Raw genomic sequence first — 19,477 nt, forward strand, 5'->3', positions numbered from 1 at the left:
AACTCTGTTGGTAGCAAGTACAAGTACACACACACACACAAAACCAGACGTGACTGTTTGAGCTTTAACGTTTTAATAACAGATCTTCATATACAAACCGGATACAGTGATGTCATTCTGCCATTATAACTTCCACCAGAACAGGCATTAAGTGTGTGAAAGTGTGTGTGATGCTGTGTGTGTGTATTAGTCCATGCATGTGGTAACTGTATGGTGATAATGGAGAATGCATATCTCACACACACACACACACACACACACACACACACACACACACACACACACACACACACACACACACACACACACACACAGTGTGAAATAAGAAAAACAATGTCAAAATGAAAAAAAAAAAAAAACCCAAAATAGGCCTTTAAACAGGTGTTTTTGTTTTTGTCTTGCTTCAGACTGAAATGTTAGATAAAAAAATGAACACAAAATGAACAACATTTTTGGAGTGATATTTGTTCGCCTGGTACTGAATGTTTGAGTTGCTTCTCAGAGTAAAACCCCGCCAGTGTTTGCAGTTTTCACTGAAGTGTGTGCTGTTATTTAGGGGCATTGTTTTGGCGCAGGACAGTCTGTTTTTGTACCTCTGCTTGTCGACACCCAGGTGAGGGGTGAATTATTAAATGTGCTCAGGTTGCAGCAGTCAGCTGTTGGAGCTACAGCTGCTCCTGTGATTACAGAGTTCACCTCCTGCAGCCAAAGAACACATACTATGAATCCAATGATCCCTTAATATAAACTATTAACATTAAGAGTATATTTATTCTGTTCTTTAACTTCACCTCTGTTAGTTCTCATTAAACAGCAAGACATCAAACCAGAAATGTATCTTTGCTCAATGCTCAACGTCCATCTGAAAGATCCAAACACATCTTCCTCAGAATGAATAGTGCTGTCAACAGTTTATAATAGTGAGTTCTAAAGTTTTTTTTTTTTTACATTAGTTTTGGAAATGACCTGCAGGACAGTATTTAATGAAGCAGGATCCTAAATCATCATTTTACAGTGGCCTTCACCATCATCATCATCGTTCTCTACCTGCTGCCGTCTCTGAGTGATTAACATGCAGTAACACTTGTCTCAAAATGTCAGACAGCGATGAGAGTGGAAGGTTTCTGATGTGAGGTTGTGCCCCCAAAACAAAAACATATATCTGTGGGTAAACTTTTTTTTTTTTTAATTTCCGGTTTATGACTCTGGGTGGCATGTTGTCCTGGAACAGCTGGACTTGCTGATCTGATTAAAAACACTTGACGTGTGGAAGTTTGATCATTTTTGAGTGCAACATACAAACATACAAGCGAAGGGTCAGCGACCTATGCTGACTGATCTCCTCACATCTGCAGTCACTTAGCCCTTCAGGTCAGGAGCAGGATGATCATCATGATTTTCTAGCCTCTGGGAAAATTCGTAGGGCCTCACAAATTCAGCACATCAATAAGAAATGTTGAAAAACAAGTCGAAATGAAACTTCACACATCATTTTCATATCTCTCAGACAGACGCATTCAGATTCCTTCAAACAGCTTGTGCAGCATAAGCCAAGTGTTTTGTGGCTAAATGACAGGAAACCAAATGCTCTGCTGTAAGACTAGTGTGTTTGTTGTTGCTGAGTGTACTGCAGCTCCCCTCACTCAAATACAACACATCCTGATTGTGTCTTTCATACTCGCATTACAATGTGTCACAAATATGTCTTGTATGATCACTTGAGATTGAATTTAAGTTTCCCCACTCACAGTAAGAAATATAGAAAAACATGTCACAGCTACAGAAGAGGACTGTGATCATGGTGTGCACATAAAAAAAACCCAAAGAAAAATGAGGGAAACAATCAAAATAGAACAAAATGAGACATGATGAGGAAACAGAGGGACAAAGAGAAGATAAGTGTGTTGTATTTGAGTGTGACTGGAGCCGGTGAGATAACATGGTAAACATCAGACAGCTGCACCCAAACACAAGGCTATACAATACTTGGATTAAGCTGCACAACCTGAAACCCAGACTTATATATATATATAAAAAAATCTGTCCACAGTTACTTCAGTGTTTCAGAAGGAGGAGGTCAGGGTGGGTCATTTTCATTCTGGTTCAACTGGTCCTTTAACATCTGGAGCGAGCAGATCTGGATGTCCCTCTTATCTCAGGCATGATAAAGCATTAATTTAGCTTTACAGCCCAGATTGACCCTAAAACCCATGAGCTCATTCGAGATACACTCGGTAGACATGCTGTTGCCATGACAACAAAGATGAGTATATGGGCTGCAACAATATGCTCACACCGTTTCAACTGGAGGTTTGTCTGTTGCTCCAAGGACATAACCCTGGATCCTGCAGCCCTGGAAGTTACTCTGCTATTTATAGGATGTATTGTCAGACAGGTAACTCCATGACACACAAACACACACACACACACACACACACACACACAAAGGAAGAAGGCTGGTAAAAAATACTGCTTCAGTTGGATTTGAGATATCACATGTAAGACAGGAGTCAGTAGTTTGTTATAGCCAAAAATAAGACGCATGCAAAAGAACAAAAAAACAAAAAACAAGTAGACAGAGTAAAAAAACAAAAGACATAGATCCTGTTCAGAAACACCTCAGCAGCCCTTTCTCTCTGGTCCATAGTGAAGACGTGGACAGAAACAGTTTGACATGCAGGCAGGTTGATTATCAGCCAGGGCGGGTTGGGTATCGACAACCGACTCTGAATTCAAACCGGTTCCAAATTTATAACAACCAGTGATGTGTTATTGGTTGTCCTGTTCCAAATCCTGGTATCGAATCCTGAAAACATTCAGACCTCATATAACACACAGGAAGTATCACGTTTACAACAGAGGTGAGCACTCAGAAACCTGTCTGTGTGTCACCATTCTCAGTCTAGACCAAAGTGGTGTACTGCCTGACAGACAGACAGACAGACAGACAGACCTTGCACCTAGCATCAACTCTACTGCAGCATCTCTACTGACTGAAACTGACCCCTCCCGGACCTTTTAACCAAAATCATAAAATACCTTCTGGCAGGTTCATGGCAGGCAGCCAAAACCTGGTTTGAGAGTGCATCTTATTTTCTTTTGTTTTTCTAAGTCAATAATGCGCCAGAAATCTGGAGAAAAGATTTAATAAGCACCAGAATCAATAAGCAGAAGTGAAATCAGAATCAGTGTAAATGATACCCGACCCGACAAATTCCGTCAAACAAATGGAGTAAATCAGATCTCCATATGGTGCCGTTTCCTTTCAGGATGCACACCTACTAGATCCTCTGGATCCAGTGAACGATGGGGTTACAGGAGCTGTTTCTGCGCAGAGATCAGATCAAAGGAGAGAATAACACGCCCTCATGTCAGCCATGGCAGCTCAGGATGAACTCTGGATTTATTGTATGTGCAAATTCTTGCAAGAGGCAATTCAGGTGCAACAGGAATGGAGTCCAAGACACAGTATATATGATGCTACACCATAAGGGGATTGGGAGCGTGTGTGTGTGTGTGTGTGTGTGTGTGTGTGTGTGTGTGTGTGTGTGTGTGTGTGTAAGCCATTTTATGTCCGGAATGTGCAAGATAGTGTGTTTGTTCGTGAGCAGGTAATTTTTGAAGATGCTGTTTGTCCACACGTGATGTTGAGCAGGATCAGTATTATTTGGACCTATCCGCTTGGACGGGCAGCTGAAATGTACAGCTAGCAGCCACTTTGAAGATTGCTCTCTGTGCTCGACTCGGGTCAGTCTCTCTAAAAAGTCACACTGGACCCGAAATGCTTCCGCCTGCGCTGACGGATGAAACCCAGCTTGCTCTCAGGGACAAACCGGAGAAACTCTATCACACAAAATAAAAACACGTTGACATCTTCAAGTTCCCTAAAACAGCAGACATTCAACTTTTAACTGCGGTTGCTATGTACAATAGAAGGATCTTCATATATTAATATTCTTCGTCTTTCCTGCTTCTTCTTCGCTCCCTTGCTGTCAAGTCAGTATTTCCATACACATTTGTCCTTTTTCTATTCATAGAGTATCTTCAGTATTTACAGTATAAATTACTACACAGTCTTGTGATAAAATAAATAACTTAAATACAATGGCCGTGGCTTTTGCAGTGTCTTTTGCATGAAGGGGAGAGGAGAGGGATTGGACGGAGGTGGGGCTGAGGAACAAGTGAAGGCTGAGCCTGTTCTGCCATTCGCGCTTCGTTGCTTCAGGGTGACACACAGAATGGAGAACCGATTTGTCTGATGCAGTCTTTCTGCAGAGAAACATGGAGGGCTGAGGTGAGGCAGAGGGCTGAAGCGCTGGGAGTAACTTTATTAAATAATCTTTATTCCCACAGTGGCATGATGTGGGGAACTCTTCCTGAAGGCTAAGTGCAGTGAAGCTGTTAACCACTGCTGACCACCATAAAAACATCAGGGCTCAGCCGTTTAGCTTTTCAGTTTCCTACTATGAATGTAAAGGACTAAATTCTTAAATCTGAAGTTACATGATGGTCATAATAACATTCTGGTTTTTGGGTGATGAAACCAACCTAACCAAACAAACCAGTGGGGAACTACTAACAAACAACCAAATTTTTCCATTAGAGAAGGTTTGGCTGGAAGAATCTGTGGGTCTAAAATTTGTTAAGAATGACTAAGTCATGAAATTTGAAAAACACTGAAAAATTGTTATTACTGTTGCCTTTGTAGGGTAGATACATTATATGGCCAAAAGTATGTGGACAGCTGAACACTGGCAGTAATCAGGAGGACATCACCCAGAGGCCTTAATCTGCTGCTGTTACAGCCTCCGCTCCGCTGGAGGGGCTGGGATTCTGGAACCTGGCTGCTGACATTCAAGAGTATCAGTGAGGTCTGGCTCACAGTCGGCATCTCAGAGGTGCCGGATGGGGTTGAGGACAGGGCTCTGTGCAAGCCAGTCACAAGTTTACAACACTAAACTGGGGAAACCTTTTCTTTACTGTCCTGGCTCTGTGCACAGTGGCACTGTCATGCCGAAACAGGAAAGGGTCAAACCCACACTGCCAACTTGCAAGCACACTGTTGTCTAAAATATCAGTGTATGCAGAGGCATTAAGAGCCCTCACCCAAACCATGAGTAACAGCTCCAGACCAAAGAGGTGTCCACACACTTTTGGCCATGTTGTGTACAATGTCTACTGTAGGTAGCTACTAGAACCTTGTCTAAACAGAGCTAATGGCTAACTAGCTGATGTGCTAATTAGCAACTTCTACTGCTATAAATGAATATGAAGTATTTGTAGTTGTTCCCAAAACTGCCAGCTGACTCTAACTAGTAAGTCTATCTGAGAAGTTTAAAAATCTGTCGGAGTAAAGTTAGTTTCAGAAGTGTTTCCCAGCAAATCATGGCCACCATGAGAGTAAGTCACTGGGGAACAGGCTTTGGGTCAGGGCGTCTGTGGAGAGTTATAGTGGGGGTATAATACTGCAGCTGTAGGCTCTGACATTTTTGGGAATCAATAGAGAGGATGACTGATGGAGAGAAGAGGATGAAGAACAAGGGAGGAGACAGAGGAAGGGATGAGTGCAAAGCTTCTCCTCCAGCTATACTACTGTGCCACTCGGAGAGTTCCCGTTCTGTGCTGTCAAGTTCTGAATGAGAGACACAAAGAAAAAACACAGTTAGAGACCAGGGACAATCAGACCAAGAAAATCTATATCTCACTTTTAAGTGCAAGAAGATAAAAAGCCATTGTTGCTGAGGAGAGGTGAAATCCTCTCCAACTGTTGACTCATCTCTTCAGCTTTTCAAGAGGCACAGCGTGAAAGATCTCCTCAGAACAAACTGATACTGACCTGTCAGGGAATAAACTCGCTTGTAGAATTTTACTGAACTTATGAACTTAGTTCAGTTTTAATGACAAAATATTACATTAACAACTAACAGTAAGTAGGCTAATTACTATTTCATAATGAATGTCCTAAAATAAGTAAAACCACATGATCCAATTTCACGGGTGAAATCCTTCACTTATTTTAAGTAACTGAATATGAGACTTTAAGGACCATTAAGCGATGTAGAAATCATTTTAGGAAAAATAAAATGTGGAGTATTTCAGTCATGCTTCAGCCTTACATCCAACACGACCGGACATAAAGCAAGTTTACCTCTCTTCATCTTGTCTTCGTCATCGTGTTAAAAGGCGTAAATATCAATTCTGATAAGTAATTGTCCCTCCCCTGACGTGTCAGGGAGTGATACAATCTGTTTTAAAAATACTTTTGAACTGTCGGGTGAACAAAGTCTTCACCTCGGGCCGTGTGATGGGCATTTTCACAATTTACTGACATTTCATCAACTAATTGAAAAAAAAAAAATTCAACACAATTAATCTTTAATAAAAATAATAATAATATTAATTACAATAATAACTTTATTTATAGAGCATGAAATGAAACAGCAGAAATAATCGTCAGCTGTAACCAAAGTAATAGTTGAGTTGAGTGAAGACATACCGCCTTCCCCGGCCGTGCCCAGGTGCAGATGAGGCCCTCTTGGCAGGCTGTGATGATGCAGTCGTCCATGAACACCAGGACGGTCAGCCTCTCATGTGCAATCTTCTTGCACACCAGCGGCTCCAGCAGCGGCACCTCATGCATGCGTGGGCACAGCGTGGTGCCCAGGACCTTCGCGGCGTCCAGCCGGTTGCTTCTCGGCGCCACGTTGATCTTATCGTTGCTTTTGCTGATGTTGCCCAGGCTGTGGTACCGCTTGTGCTCCTTCTCCACCCCACCACTGCCTCCGGACTTGTCCGACTTGCGCTCCTGGAGCGACAGCGTGGCAAAGCGGCCGATGCTGAATGGGGTGCTGTTTCCTCCACTGCTGCTCCCTCCCCCTCCTCCACCTCCCCCACTGCCCTCTGAAACACCCTGGCCCTTGGAGGTGTTTGCCACGGCAGGGTGGGGCAGAGAGTTGGAGCGCGAAAGGGAGCGAGGAAGCGGTAAGGGGAGTGTCGGTGGGTTGGAGGAGCCGGTGTTGGTGTTGGGTGGGTGATGGTGCCCCTCAACCCCTCCACTTCCTCCCACTCCTGAGGTGCTGTTGACCCCCCCACTGCCAGAGTTGGCCAGTGAGGGTCCAAAAGTGTTAGTAAATGCGCGGGACAGCGGCAGGCGTGGGTACAACACGTCATCCGTCAGGTCCCAAAGACAGAACTGAGTGTCCTGCCCCACCGAGCCAAACCGGTAGGTGACCGACGCCGAACCCCCCCCTTTAGAGCTGTGTCGAGAAAGACGCGACAACGTGCTGCTTGTTCGGACTCGGCCAAAGTGCATGGAGTTGTTTGGCGCCCCCTGGTGGAGGTCCTCCTCACTGCCACTGAGCTCCATAGGCTCCTCATCTTCCAGGGAGGTGGTGAAGGGGTCAAATGCCACCACATTGACCCAGGACTTGTGGCCGTGCCCCCTTGCTACCACTCTGCTTTCTGCAAATGACCAGACGGTAACCAGGTCATCCTCTCCGCCTGTGGCCAGGTATTTCCCATCGGGGCTCCACGACACACACAGCAGTCCGCCAAAGTAGCTCTTCATCACCCCCTGCAGCTCCATCGAGTCAAAGTGGAAGACACGCAGGCAGCCATCCTGCCCCACACACGCCACGTGCACTCCATCTGGAGAGAAAGCAAACTCATTGAGGCCCCCCTCACCCACGGCCCATCGCAACAGCGGGTTGCGCGGTGTCTTGGTTTTGCAAGCGTAGACAGCAAAGCCTTCGCCCTGCCGCAGCAGGGAGTACTGTGGGGCTGTGGTGCCGCAAGGGTGGTCCACGTTGTAGAGGTAGAGGTGGCCACTGGCGTGGGAGGCCAGGAACAGGTTCTCGGACTTGGGAAGCCACTTTAGACACGTCACCTTAGATTTGTCTATCAACCTCTGGAAAACAGGAAAGAGGTGAATGGAAGAAAGGCAGGGAAGAGGAGGGAAGGAGAGAGGGACAGGGAAGAGAGGAAAAATAAGGGAGCAGATTTGGGTGAAAATGGGAAGGAAAGAAGGAAAAGATGGGACAGAAAGAAGAAGAGTAGGAGGGGAAGAATATTGGTGAAAAAAGAATAACAGAAAGTGGAATAAAGATATAAAAAACACCTTGATTTTTTTTTTGTGGGGGGGGGGTATGTAAATATTAGAAAATTTACATACACCTAGAAAATTGCTAGAAAATGCATGATCTGAAAAAACTAAACAGAAACTACTGAAAGAAACACACGCAGGAAGGAAGCATGGGAAGTGAGAGAGTCCACAGGGGTCAAGGAACAAGCGTGAGCTGGAGCAGAGACAGACTGAAACCAGCAGAGAGAGAAAACGGTGGGGGGGGGGGGCAGATTCCGCAGACACCCTAACACAAAGTCTGTGCACACATACACCCCCAACCTCCTAAATTTAATTGGGAATCCCATGAAAGAAAATCCCATTAAACAGAAAGAGGCAGTTCAGAAGACGCAGTGAAAGAGTGTGAAAATGACAACGCGTGGTAGAGGGACAGAGTCAGAATTTCCAGCCGACATCACAGCATCTAAACTGGGACAAAAAAAAATTATACAAAGAATGACAAATTACTTTAATCGCAGCAGCCCAAAGAGCTGCAACACTGGCCACCTTCCCCGACACAGAGGAAACTAATACATGCAGATAAATTGAATACCTCCTCATTGAAGAGTTTACTGGTTTCCTTCTTGATGGGGTCGAGATACTGGACTTGTCCGGCTGAGAAACCCACGATGAGAGCGACGCTCTCTGCTGTGGCGGAGTACTGGTTGAAGTCGTGACACGTTGGCTGAGTCCCCTTGTAGATTCTCTTGTCTATTGGCTTACTGAGGTCCACAGCCTGCAGACAGACCAAGTGGATAAAGACAACCGTGATGCACAAGCAAAACATCGGCCAAGTACAGCGAAGGACCACAAACTGAGTTTAAGGCACGATCAGGGCTCCTTGTTACGCAAACATGTCAAAAAGGAACTCTGAGATATTTTCACAGCAGCTAGATAAACATTTTGCATCTATCCAACAGGTCAACAGTAAAGTTGTAAATCTTGGTGTCAGAATGAAGACGTCCTTTGTGCGCCGACATTCAACAATCATACGAGGAGAACTCCGTCAATGAAGACTGAGGGATGCTGATGTTATTGGTCCGCCCACCAACAGAGAACTGGAAGGTCACACCTGATCTCTGAGGGTCATTCTGGATTACACTGTAGTCCTTACTGCCAAGGTTTAAACATACATGGCTTCACCACGCAGAAGTGGAATCACAACAAACCATGACACTAACAAAACACTGAAGAACATACTCATCATACTCATACATCATCATCATCATCATCTCAGAATAAACATAATTTACTGACAAAAACAACAACGACTGAGATCAAATAAGACATTTAGACTTTTAGGTTAAAGGCTGCACTGATGAAGTGAAAGCTGAAGTCCTGCTTTATCCTGAAATACAGTCAGTGAAGTTATGTGACACGTAATTTAGCATTTTCAAGCAAATTCAGCCAAATAGATGATGAAGATGACAGTGGGTGTCTTTGACCTGCAAATCAATAAAAAAAATGCTTACTGGATAATGTAGGGAAAGCAGGAAGACCAAAAAGAATAATAACTTTTGAAGGGCAGTGCACATTGAGACTGATTATTAGAGATTTAGACGGCAACAAAGCATAATTTAATTACTGATTAATCTGCTGATGATTTCCTCAATGAATTGATTAATTGTTGGTGTATAAAATGTCTGTCATGGTTTCCCAGAGCCAAAGGATGACATCTTCAAATGTCTCGTTTAGTTTGAAAGGTCCATACCCCAAAGATATTCAGTTTACTGAAGAAAAGCTTTACATCTTCTGTTACATCGACTGTTTGGCATTTTTGCTTAAAAATGACTGAAACAATCGATTAATTTTCTGTTGATAAACTAATCAATTCATCATCTAGTTGTTTCAGCTCTATTATATTAGGTTCGGCACCAATAATGGCATTATTCATCACTTTAGGTATATTACTTCATGCCAGGTGTCGTATCAGTACTCAGCAGACACATTGAGTTCAGGTATTGAAGTCAGTATCAGGAGAGGAAAAATCATGTTGGTGCAGCCGTCCTGTTTCTATGTAAATGAATGGGAGGATGAATTTTACCTATAAGTTCACAGTGAAATCATTCACCGTGCAGCAGAGAGGACTGAGTTCACACTGCTTGAGGAAGATTGGGAACCCATGAGGATGTGGAGTGTGATTTTCTTCGTGTCCTGCTGCCTGAAAGCACATCCTGACTAGATGCTGGATGTACAGTGTTATTGATTGTGATTTGTATCCTATCACTTGCATATGAATATGTTTCCATGTAATTTCCTGCAGAAACCAGGAGTCTGTGAGCACTGCATCAGCCATTTAGCCATCTACACATAACTGCGTGAGTAATAAAGACAAAAAGTCCTGACGAATTAGCTGCAGTTGTGGTACTGGTGGAGTAATTTTACTATGGCCCAGAGAAGAGAAAATGAGGAATTTAAAGGTTTGACTGACAGTGTGCAGCGAAACAGAGGCCTTGACATTTTAAAATGTGCTCAGTTACAACATTTTCCCTCATTGATCCGTGTCATGCTAGAGCAGGAGAAGCATTTTGCATTTTTTCTCCAGAAACTCCTAAATGGGTAATTAGCATTCCTCTTTAAGAAGCAAGTGGTCCAGCTAGCTGCAAGCAGTTTCTTTGCATTCTTCAATGTTAGCAATGCTAAAAGTGAGTGAGAAACTGGAGGACAATGCAGACACCACTGTTTCCATCATCAAAAAAAAAACAAAAACATCTGATTCAAAATGTCATGTCTGTCATGTACCAATGAGCAGCAATTCTGTTGACTTAGTACATTAAAAGGACTGGCAATAATAGTGTTACATTATTTTCACTCTGAATTCTGACTTTTAATGATGATACATCATTTACCCCATGGCGGGGTCAGTGAGTCTGTGATGCAGTGAGTGAAATACAGAGTTTTTCACTATTCAAATCAGTCGTTTCTTGTCTGTGAACCATCTGGCTGGTGACTAATTCACCTTGCAATATCCCCCTTCAGTATGAATACAGTTACAGCTACTCCAGCCATTCATTTTATGATTTGAGGACTAGCAAAGATTCATAATAACATTGAATGCAACTGAAAGAATAAACAGCCTCCACTTCACATGGTTTCCAATGAAAACGCAGTGAAGGGAGCTGTCAGAGCCTCCCAGGCTATTTCCTGCTCTTGTAGTAACACTGGTGCCCTCTTGTAGCGACCACTGACACAGTGCATCCGCCTGGGTGATGCACCATTCACTGTCTATTCAGCCAAATTATCCGCCTCTCCATTTTTGCATTGCATAACGAACAGAAATTGAGTATGTGCATGTTCGCCAGCTCTGTGCAGCACCTGCAGCAGGGGCTCCGTTTAAAAAGATGACGAAAGAGGAGCTAACAGCAGCAAATTAGCAGTGCAGGCTAGCACGCTAGGCTAACCCTGACCAACCAATCTGTCATCCTGGCCGAGAGAGGAGGGGAAGAGCAGACTCACCTTCTTGATGTTGGTGTATGTGTAAAAATACAGCTCCCTGCCGATGTTGAAGCACACCCGCTCCGACTCCTCGCTCGGGTCTTCGGGCTGCAGCTTGACCATAGAGACCCGGACCGGCGGGAGAAAGCCCGCCGGAGAGGAGTTGGCTGCGGCATTCGAAGAAGAGGAGGCGGCGGCGGCGGCGGCGGCAGCTGCGGCGGCAGCCCCGGGCCCCTGCAGCAGCCCGACCCCTCCGCCGGGTATCGGACCGGCTCCAGGCCCGGGGCCCAGCGTGGCTCCGGCGGACGGACCCCGCGGCAGCCCGCCCCGCTGCTGCGAGTCCGAGAGGGTGAGCAGTTTGTAGAAGCCCTCTCTGGTCCGGAACTGGGATTTAATCTCATTGATATCCTTCAGAGCGCCGCCATCTCCGGCCATTTTCAGTACAAACAAGCCGCACAGGAAACTGAGATTTTGACCTGGAAATAATAACGCTGCAATAAAAAAGTACTAGGATAGAAATGGGAGAGGCGAAGGCGAGCAGCAGCAGCCGAGCTCAGCTAGGCCGACCAGCACACCCGGTTTGCTCCAGTGCATCTTACACCAGAACCGGCGACCATACCGCTGCTACCTGGCAAATAAACCCAGAGAGAAAGCCCTTCTGAGCCGCTGTAAGCATCATCCTCCACCGGGTCTCTGCCTCTGTTCATCCAGTGTGCGTAAAGTACGTGTGACGATGCGTCGACCGCTGCTGCTGCTGGCCCGGCCTGGCGCTGCGCACTCCCGCAAATGTGTCGGGGGTAAAGAGAGGGCATCCGGCCCTGGACAGCCTGTGTGATCTACCCCTCACTTAACCTCCCAGTGACACCCAGCAGAACCACCACACGGACACGGTGGTACTTCAAAGCCCCGCCCTCACGAAGAAACAGCTCTTACTTTCGGGGCGTAAAGTTTTGCTGGTACCTCTTTAAAACGCACCATGTAATTACTCGACGTCTTTTTATGGAAAGAGATCAGTGCCACCTGAGATGGCTTCATTTGAATTGCAGGAATCTGACAGTGTCTCGTGTTGAGCTGTTAAATATTAAAAGCAAAATTTCTTTCCCGAATAAATGAATTAAAATGAAGGATTTGTAACGTAACATCTAAAACGTAATGCAGAGGCCTGAAATTAGATGCAAATATTATTGATTATATTTAAATTAAAATTTGCTGCTTCCCTTACCTGACTTACAAATATGGGGATATTTGTCTTCAGACGGATGAATTGGATTAATTTACAAACAGCTGTTCAACATGAGAATGACAGATTCCTGTAGATCAAGCACAACCTGTGCCCACTAATCTCCTCCTGTACATGTCCATAAAACAGTGAAGAAAGGATTCACCGCTGTCGGGATTTGAGTAAGAAGATCCAAGATGAATACAGTTCACCTCATCTTGTGTTAATTCACTTTATTACAGTGTAACGGCAGTAAGAAGTGTGTATCTTTGATCCAACACTGATATACAAACTCAGGTGACAAAACAAGCAACAGCAGTGCTGCTATGCTCCAGTCCTATATGCTTGTATGTGGCATCCTTGAAAAGCCATATATTTCATCTGCTTCTGTAATCAACAATACTGTGGCAGGAGAGGGTAGATACTCTTTTGTTTTAGAAGAGGACCTTCCTTCATTATCGAGTTAGGGTTTTCTCAGCTGTCTGGATTCTAGAGATTGTTCTGCATCTCACAAATCAAGTAGAAAAAGAGCATAAATAAGAGCAAACTCCCCCCCAGATAGAGGGATACAATACATTAGTCATCTCAGGTCAGTATGAATTTGCAACCTCCTGCCATCACATCCTCCTGACATTCCTCTCAAATACTGTGGCAGTGACGCATCTGTGCCCATCAAAGTTAATGGTGACAGATGATGATAAACCCAAATGTTAATGCCCAATTGTCCATTTCTTCCTGTTGAATGCTGCAAATCCTTGGTAGAAGCATTCATATAGAAGTATAGTTGGGACTTTCCCATGATGCCCTATGCCAGCAGCCAGGAGAGTCAGGGCAGCATGACATAGTTCTCAGCAATTTCCAGGACGTACAAGTTGGACAGGCCCGACTGGTCCTCAGTCTGATGTGTCTCCAAAATGACCATCCTGCAGTGAGAAGGTCGCAGGTTGTCATGCACAGATATACTGGAGTTTAAAACCTGCCTGCACACAATGAAAATCTTAATGGATGGAGTTGGAAATTAATGGGATACATCATAAGAATGTTAACCTGAAGTAAGTTACGAATGGTTAAGGCTCACATAAATTTAGTGCTGAGCCTCTGACTTATCATCTAACACCATCATCAGTTCAAAATGTTTGTTTGTCTAATACTTTGGTTTATTTTTCTGGGGGAGAAATTCTGTGTACGGGGTGATGTGTTGTCCATTTCCCAATCAAACAGAGTTTATCAGTTGACAGTAGCGACATGAGCCAACATGTCTGAACAGACAAAAAAACAGCACCACCTGCAGAAAAGTAAGCCCCCAGACATTAACACCACAGCAGTGAGTGAAGACGAACTGTACCTGTCTGACTGCACCAGTCTGTAGATCTTCCTGTGGTCGGTGATTTCCTCCAGCACCTCAGTGAAACCATGTCCTCTCCTCTGCCAGCCGTGACGCCACACTGCCAACAGTGTGTCCTCAAAATACACTAGAAAGACAGACAGACAGACAGACAGAGTCAGTGCTAAGCTCTGATCATCTACAAAATGAACCAGCGCTGGTTTGTGAGTGGGTCTCCTCACCTATAGACTCAACATCATGAGAGAAGGTGGTCTCATATGTCAGAGACCTGTTGCTCTTCAGCTCCCCCTTCAGGTCAACTATATGTACTGACTCTGTGGAGGAGAAAGGCTTAGTGTTAGGACATCACCAGCTACACCAGTGTAGAAATATGGCAGTAGACAGAACATGGACAAATCAAAGTGTAGAGTTTACACACTATTATAGATCCCATCAGCACAATTATGATCAGAGCTGAAAATTGCTGTCGACAAAGCAAACACCTGAACTTAACAACTTCACACAATATCTGACTGCCCATGACCGTGGCAGGATAATGTATGAAAAATATAGTTATTATGTGAGATGTTAAAGAAAGTTGTATTACTTACTTTCTAAGAGGACGAGCAGTGAGTTACTGTCCAACTGGTTCACTTGCACAACGTCTGGACAAGGTTTCTCTACAAGAAAACATGCACACAAACACAGGTGTAAAATGTAAAATGCAGACAATTGCCTGGGAAATCCAATCATGACATTGTGCTTGTAGCTCCTCGTATTCTAAAGTCTTTCTGATATCCTTAATAATGCAGCATCCACCTACCCAGGCCACTTCTGGTGAACCAGGATGTGTTGGAGTTGAGGTTCATGTATTCTACACTGACTGGCAGGCTGGGGCTGGACCCCCGAGACACACCGATACACACCAGCGGGTACTCTTGCTGCGGTGCCACAACCATCTCAAACACCCGCAGAGGGTTGGGCAGGGGGAAGTCAAAATGCTGCATGCATGAAAGAGGAAAGGTGTAAGTCCAGAGTCTCGTCAAATCTCCTTTTATTTGTCTTTGTGTATTTAGCTGTGGTTTGTCATCTCAGTGGCGCAGCAAACAAAGCAGCCAGGTTGTTCAAGGACGCCTTAACCTTTCAGCCACTGCATGGTGTATAACCGAGGGCTCATAAATTTAATGGTGACCATTAAATGTGTTATTTCCCTGGCAGCAGTTGTATTATGCTGTTTGTGTTAACAGTCCAGTGAAAATGGTAAAAACTAAAAGACAGACAAATAACATAGATGGAATCACACCATACATCATCTCAACTTGCACATATGTTGTATTTTCACAGTGCACATCTTATTTAACATCAGTGGATCTTCCTTTATCACAGTATGCTACTCCTCTGCTTTTTTCCCCATCTTTTAATATATAACCTTCATGATGCAGGAAAAACAAAGTGAACTGTACAGGAAGAGAAAGGCTGGGATGTTGACACATGATGGAATAAAACACAGACAACGCTTTTTACATTTCATGGACCTTTGAGAGAACGTAATGTTGTGTTGCTTCTGCAATTTTCTGCCCCATTAACAATGATGTCAAATAAAATCTCAGAAACCTCTGAGTTGAAAAATCTCTTTGGACTTGACAGGGGAACTCTGACAGCCTCACATCCTTACTCCCACGTATACACATCTACACCGATTAACCTCAATAAACTGGCTCACTTTTTCTTTCCAGAGGACTCAAACATCAGAGTACAGAATGTTTTTTTGAGTAATCCAAAGTTTTATACTCATACCTTAATGAGCATGAACTTGTGCATGGGCTCGTACCACTGCAGCAGCACCACACTGGACTCCATAGCACAGCACAGGAACACACAGCCTCGCTGCATGCTACCTGCTGCAGGAGACGAGACAGAGACACAGTACACGTTTTAGTTTAGTCATCTCTCTGAACACAGTCAAACTGTCTCCTGCATGGAAATCTGCAGGAATCTTTTTCTAATGTGGTTTAAATTCTCAAATTAGTCTGCAGCTAATTTGGTTTCAAATGGCCAATAGCCATTTAAAGGGACACAGAGAAGTGTTGAAGAAAAGAAATGCAGACGCATTTGCACCACACCAACTATCTAAACAAGATCTGAACATCATATCTGCAGGGAATTGATGTGTAAATGTAAAATGTATGTAACAGAAATAGCCTCAGCACAGACAGATAAAAAACATGACTTTTTTTTTGCCACAATGCAGTTTTTGGTCTCACCAACTGAGCAGGTCTTGCAGCCTTTTGTATCAGGTATTTTACATGTCACTGCATACTTCCTGAAGATAAAACACATAAATCAGTTTTTAATTGGCATGAGCAGATGTGGGTAAGTTTTTTGAGACAAACTTTTAAAAGCAAACAGGTGAGCAGACACACACACACAAAATGAAATACATCAAGAGTCCAATGTTACCTAGGTAACAGTCTGTGAGTCGGCAAGGCAACCATCCTCTGGTCTTTCCGAGCATGTTCATACAGCTCCTTCAGCGAATGGGAGTGAAGCTGCAGTGATTTACCTGTCAACACAGAATCAGAGGCAGTTTGGAAGTTAGTCTTATTTCATTCACCCTGCTGATTATCAGAGGGCTGCAGCCATCACAGGATGAACACAAGAAGACAAACACTCACACTCCCAACTATGGCTCCAAACCACCTGACCTAGTATTAGATCCATGTAAATGTGCAGAAAACATGCACAAATGCTTACCACCGAACTCCTCTGTTTTAGCAGAATTAATATGCAGATTTCATCTCTCACCTGCTGACATCTTGAACACTATGGTGAACAAATGTGATGAAGTAAGACTCTTCATATTTTCATCCAGGTTTTGACCAGTTTCCTCTTTGCTAAAGTTTCTTCAGGGTTTTAAGGCTAGTTGCTAAGCTATGTTAGCGGATACATTAAGAGCTCCAGCAGAAGGAGTGAGTCAGAAATCCTGTGACCTGTTAATTAAAACATGTCCTCTGCTTTCTTAGCAGCTCCTCAATATGTTCTCTTAATTCCATCAGACATTTAAGCATCTTTTTTTCAGGAAGCTCCCATGGAGCACAGACACACAGCTAAATGAGGCTCCACTTTTTTAATTTACCTGATACAGACATGAGGACGTTATTAATGGTGTAGACCCAGGTACACTTCCCAGGATATAACTGCAAGAGAAAGAGAAGACATCCATTTATTCGTTGCTTCCTTATAGCTGCAGTGTCTCTTTCAAAAGCACATTAAGTTTTTTGGGTTTTTTTGTCTTTTGTGAGAACTTTTCAGATCAAGTGTGACTTAGGTATTTTGCTTGGACATTTGCCTCACAACAAACTTAGGACTTAATAATTGGCCAGAATGACAGTATGAACTAAACCAGACCCAAGAGGTTTTCAAGACTAATTTTGGGGGCTCACTTTAATCTCCTCTCTCTCTCCTTGTTTACAACCTAAAGATTGTGAAACACAGATTAAAGATCCTACCAGCTCCATCGTTGCCTCCAAGCTGTTGAGGTTAAGAGTGTAGATGCCTTCCTCTGCCCCCAGGATCAGATGCTGGTCTGAGGTGAAGAGGGGAGACACAGGCTGGTCAGACAGATAAAACAAAAGTTTGTCGAGAAGATATGAAAGAGAGCAGAGCATTTGCTGTGTGTTTTATTCAATGATACAACCTTTGTTAGCTGGGTTTTCCCAGGTGGTGGAACAGTTTACTTTAAGAGGGCAGCCATGGAAAATCTTTTTAAAGTAGACCTGGATAAGAGGGGAGGATATGAAATGATTCATTTTGGCCTCTCTACAGTCAGTCATACAACTTCAAGCCAGTACATGAAATCTCATACCAGAATAACTGTATTTATCTGCTTCACTGCAGATAAACACCTACAGTACTCCTAGAAAATGAGGTGATATAACTGAGGTTAGACTGCAGGCTAACAAAGGAGTGAAATTCTGAGGAGGAAATTATTAGTAGTATAGTATGTATATCTCAAAGGAGTTTTAAATCAAAAGCAACTGGACTTGGTTATTTGTCTAGGAAGATGTTTAGGAACACTTGCGAACAGTTGTTTTTCAAAGTGGCATGTGACTCCAACGACTGTGGTTATAACACAATAGGGCTCTAACGAAGTCGAAACCAACTCTCCACCAAGACAGTCACTCTAACGACTGTCGTTGGCACATGGAGCACAAAGGGAACCAGTGACATCATCAGCCTTGTGAAAACCCCTCCCAGAGCTTAAAAATACCTGGGTCTCCACACCAGATAGTTGGACCAGTCCCAGCCTGGTCAGGTGCGAGAAAGAACTGATGAAGCCTCTTGGATGAGAGGTGAAACGTCTTCCTAGACAAATAACCAAGTCCAGTTGCTTTCGATTTAAAACTCCTTTGAGATACTATGACCTGGACAAATGAGAATATTCACAGGCTATAGTATATATAGTATATACATAAGCCCTATGCATATTCATAAAATATTTACAAAGACTGAAAATACACAGTTTTATCTATTTTTAAAGCTGATCTCAGAACTTCAAGATCCAACCTCATAATCTTAAACCGAAGCTATAATAATGAATACGGAGCCTGCTGAATTTAAATAGCTGCTTCTCTTGGGTAAGATACTGCACACAAGTGTGTGACAGTCTGAAAACATCAGACATCACCCCACATCTCAGACACCCAGCAGTGGAGTCGATATGAAGGGAGTAGAACTTGTGGCAAAGCAACAGAAACTCACAGGAGGTTTCTTCATGACGGGGCTGACACACTCAGCAGGGTCCTGGGAACAAAAAAGAAAACTCCATGATGAGTGTGTCAGGACACATTGTGAAGGAGCAGAGACGATGTGGATGACTGAAAAGAATATGGGAAAAAAAAACATGCAGCTCATTTTCCTCCAGTGTCTACAGCTGAATATTCGCATCTGTGAATCTCAACCATAAACTGAACATTTCATTCCTGTTACACCTGCACTGATCCCTGAATTTCATCTGTACTTTCTCATGTGCTGTGTGGGAATATTTCTACCACACAACACCTATCATTGAAGGCTGTGAACAGACGCTCTCAGGCACAGAGATGCTAAGTAGGCTACAAAAAAAATAAATAAATAAAAAAAGATAAAATACAGTGAATCTCTTTTCGAATTGTATCTGCTGTTCTACCTTTAATGGGGGTTGCCGTCTGCGTATGCCTTTGGGAGGAAGCTCTGGAGGAAGGGGGTCTTGTGGGTTGTCATTAAACTGGGTGGGTAAGGACAATGGGTCTGGGCCACACACACATAAACATACAATAAGAAAACTGTATGATATCACAAACACTGCATTCAAATGAAAAAGTTGTTCTGTAGTTGAAAA

The 19,477-nt window shown here is 43.7% G+C and overlaps 2 protein-coding genes across 2 annotated transcripts in view; both read right to left on the reverse strand.

The window, feature by feature from the left end:
• Positions 1-231: 231 nt before the first annotated feature.
• On the reverse strand, positions 232-12,429 carry LOC139631623 (WD repeat-containing protein 20). The gene is made up of 4 exons (XM_071495945.1): positions 11,576-12,429; positions 8,673-8,855; positions 6,497-7,906; positions 232-5,632 (listed from the first exon to the last, which is right to left on the reverse strand). Exons 1-4 carry the CDS (start codon positions 11,987-11,989, stop codon positions 5,585-5,587), a joined length of 2,055 nt encoding a protein of 684 aa, XP_071352046.1. The 5' UTR covers positions 11,990-12,429; the 3' UTR covers positions 232-5,584.
• A 562-nt stretch (positions 12,430-12,991) lies between these two features.
• Positions 12,992-19,477, reverse strand: part of LOC139631621 (mitogen-activated protein kinase kinase kinase kinase 5-like) — a 32,867-nt gene continuing 26,381 nt past the window's right edge. Inside the window, exons 20-32 of the mRNA XM_071495941.1 lie at positions 19,286-19,386; positions 18,859-18,900; positions 17,795-17,873; positions 17,607-17,683; positions 17,234-17,294; positions 16,558-16,660; positions 16,362-16,420; positions 15,895-15,998; positions 14,921-15,098; positions 14,709-14,777; positions 14,340-14,432; positions 14,119-14,245; positions 12,992-13,696 (exon numbers count right to left, since the gene is read on the reverse strand). Of these exons, the coding sequence (XP_071352042.1) occupies positions 13,600-13,696; positions 14,119-14,245; positions 14,340-14,432; positions 14,709-14,777; positions 14,921-15,098; positions 15,895-15,998; positions 16,362-16,420; positions 16,558-16,660; positions 17,234-17,294; positions 17,607-17,683; positions 17,795-17,873; positions 18,859-18,900; positions 19,286-19,386 (1,190 nt within the window). The 3' untranslated portion in view covers positions 12,992-13,599. The remainder of the gene's footprint in view (positions 13,697-14,118; positions 14,246-14,339; positions 14,433-14,708; positions 14,778-14,920; positions 15,099-15,894; positions 15,999-16,361; positions 16,421-16,557; positions 16,661-17,233; positions 17,295-17,606; positions 17,684-17,794; positions 17,874-18,858; positions 18,901-19,285; positions 19,387-19,477) is intronic.

Source organism: Trachinotus anak, unplaced genomic scaffold (assembly GCF_046630095.1).
Source record: "Trachinotus anak isolate AG129_WGS33_773 ecotype Australia unplaced genomic scaffold, CSIRO_AGI_Tana_v1 ptg000014l, whole genome shotgun sequence".
Lineage (NCBI taxonomy): Eukaryota > Metazoa > Chordata > Actinopteri > Carangiformes > Carangidae > Trachinotus > Trachinotus anak.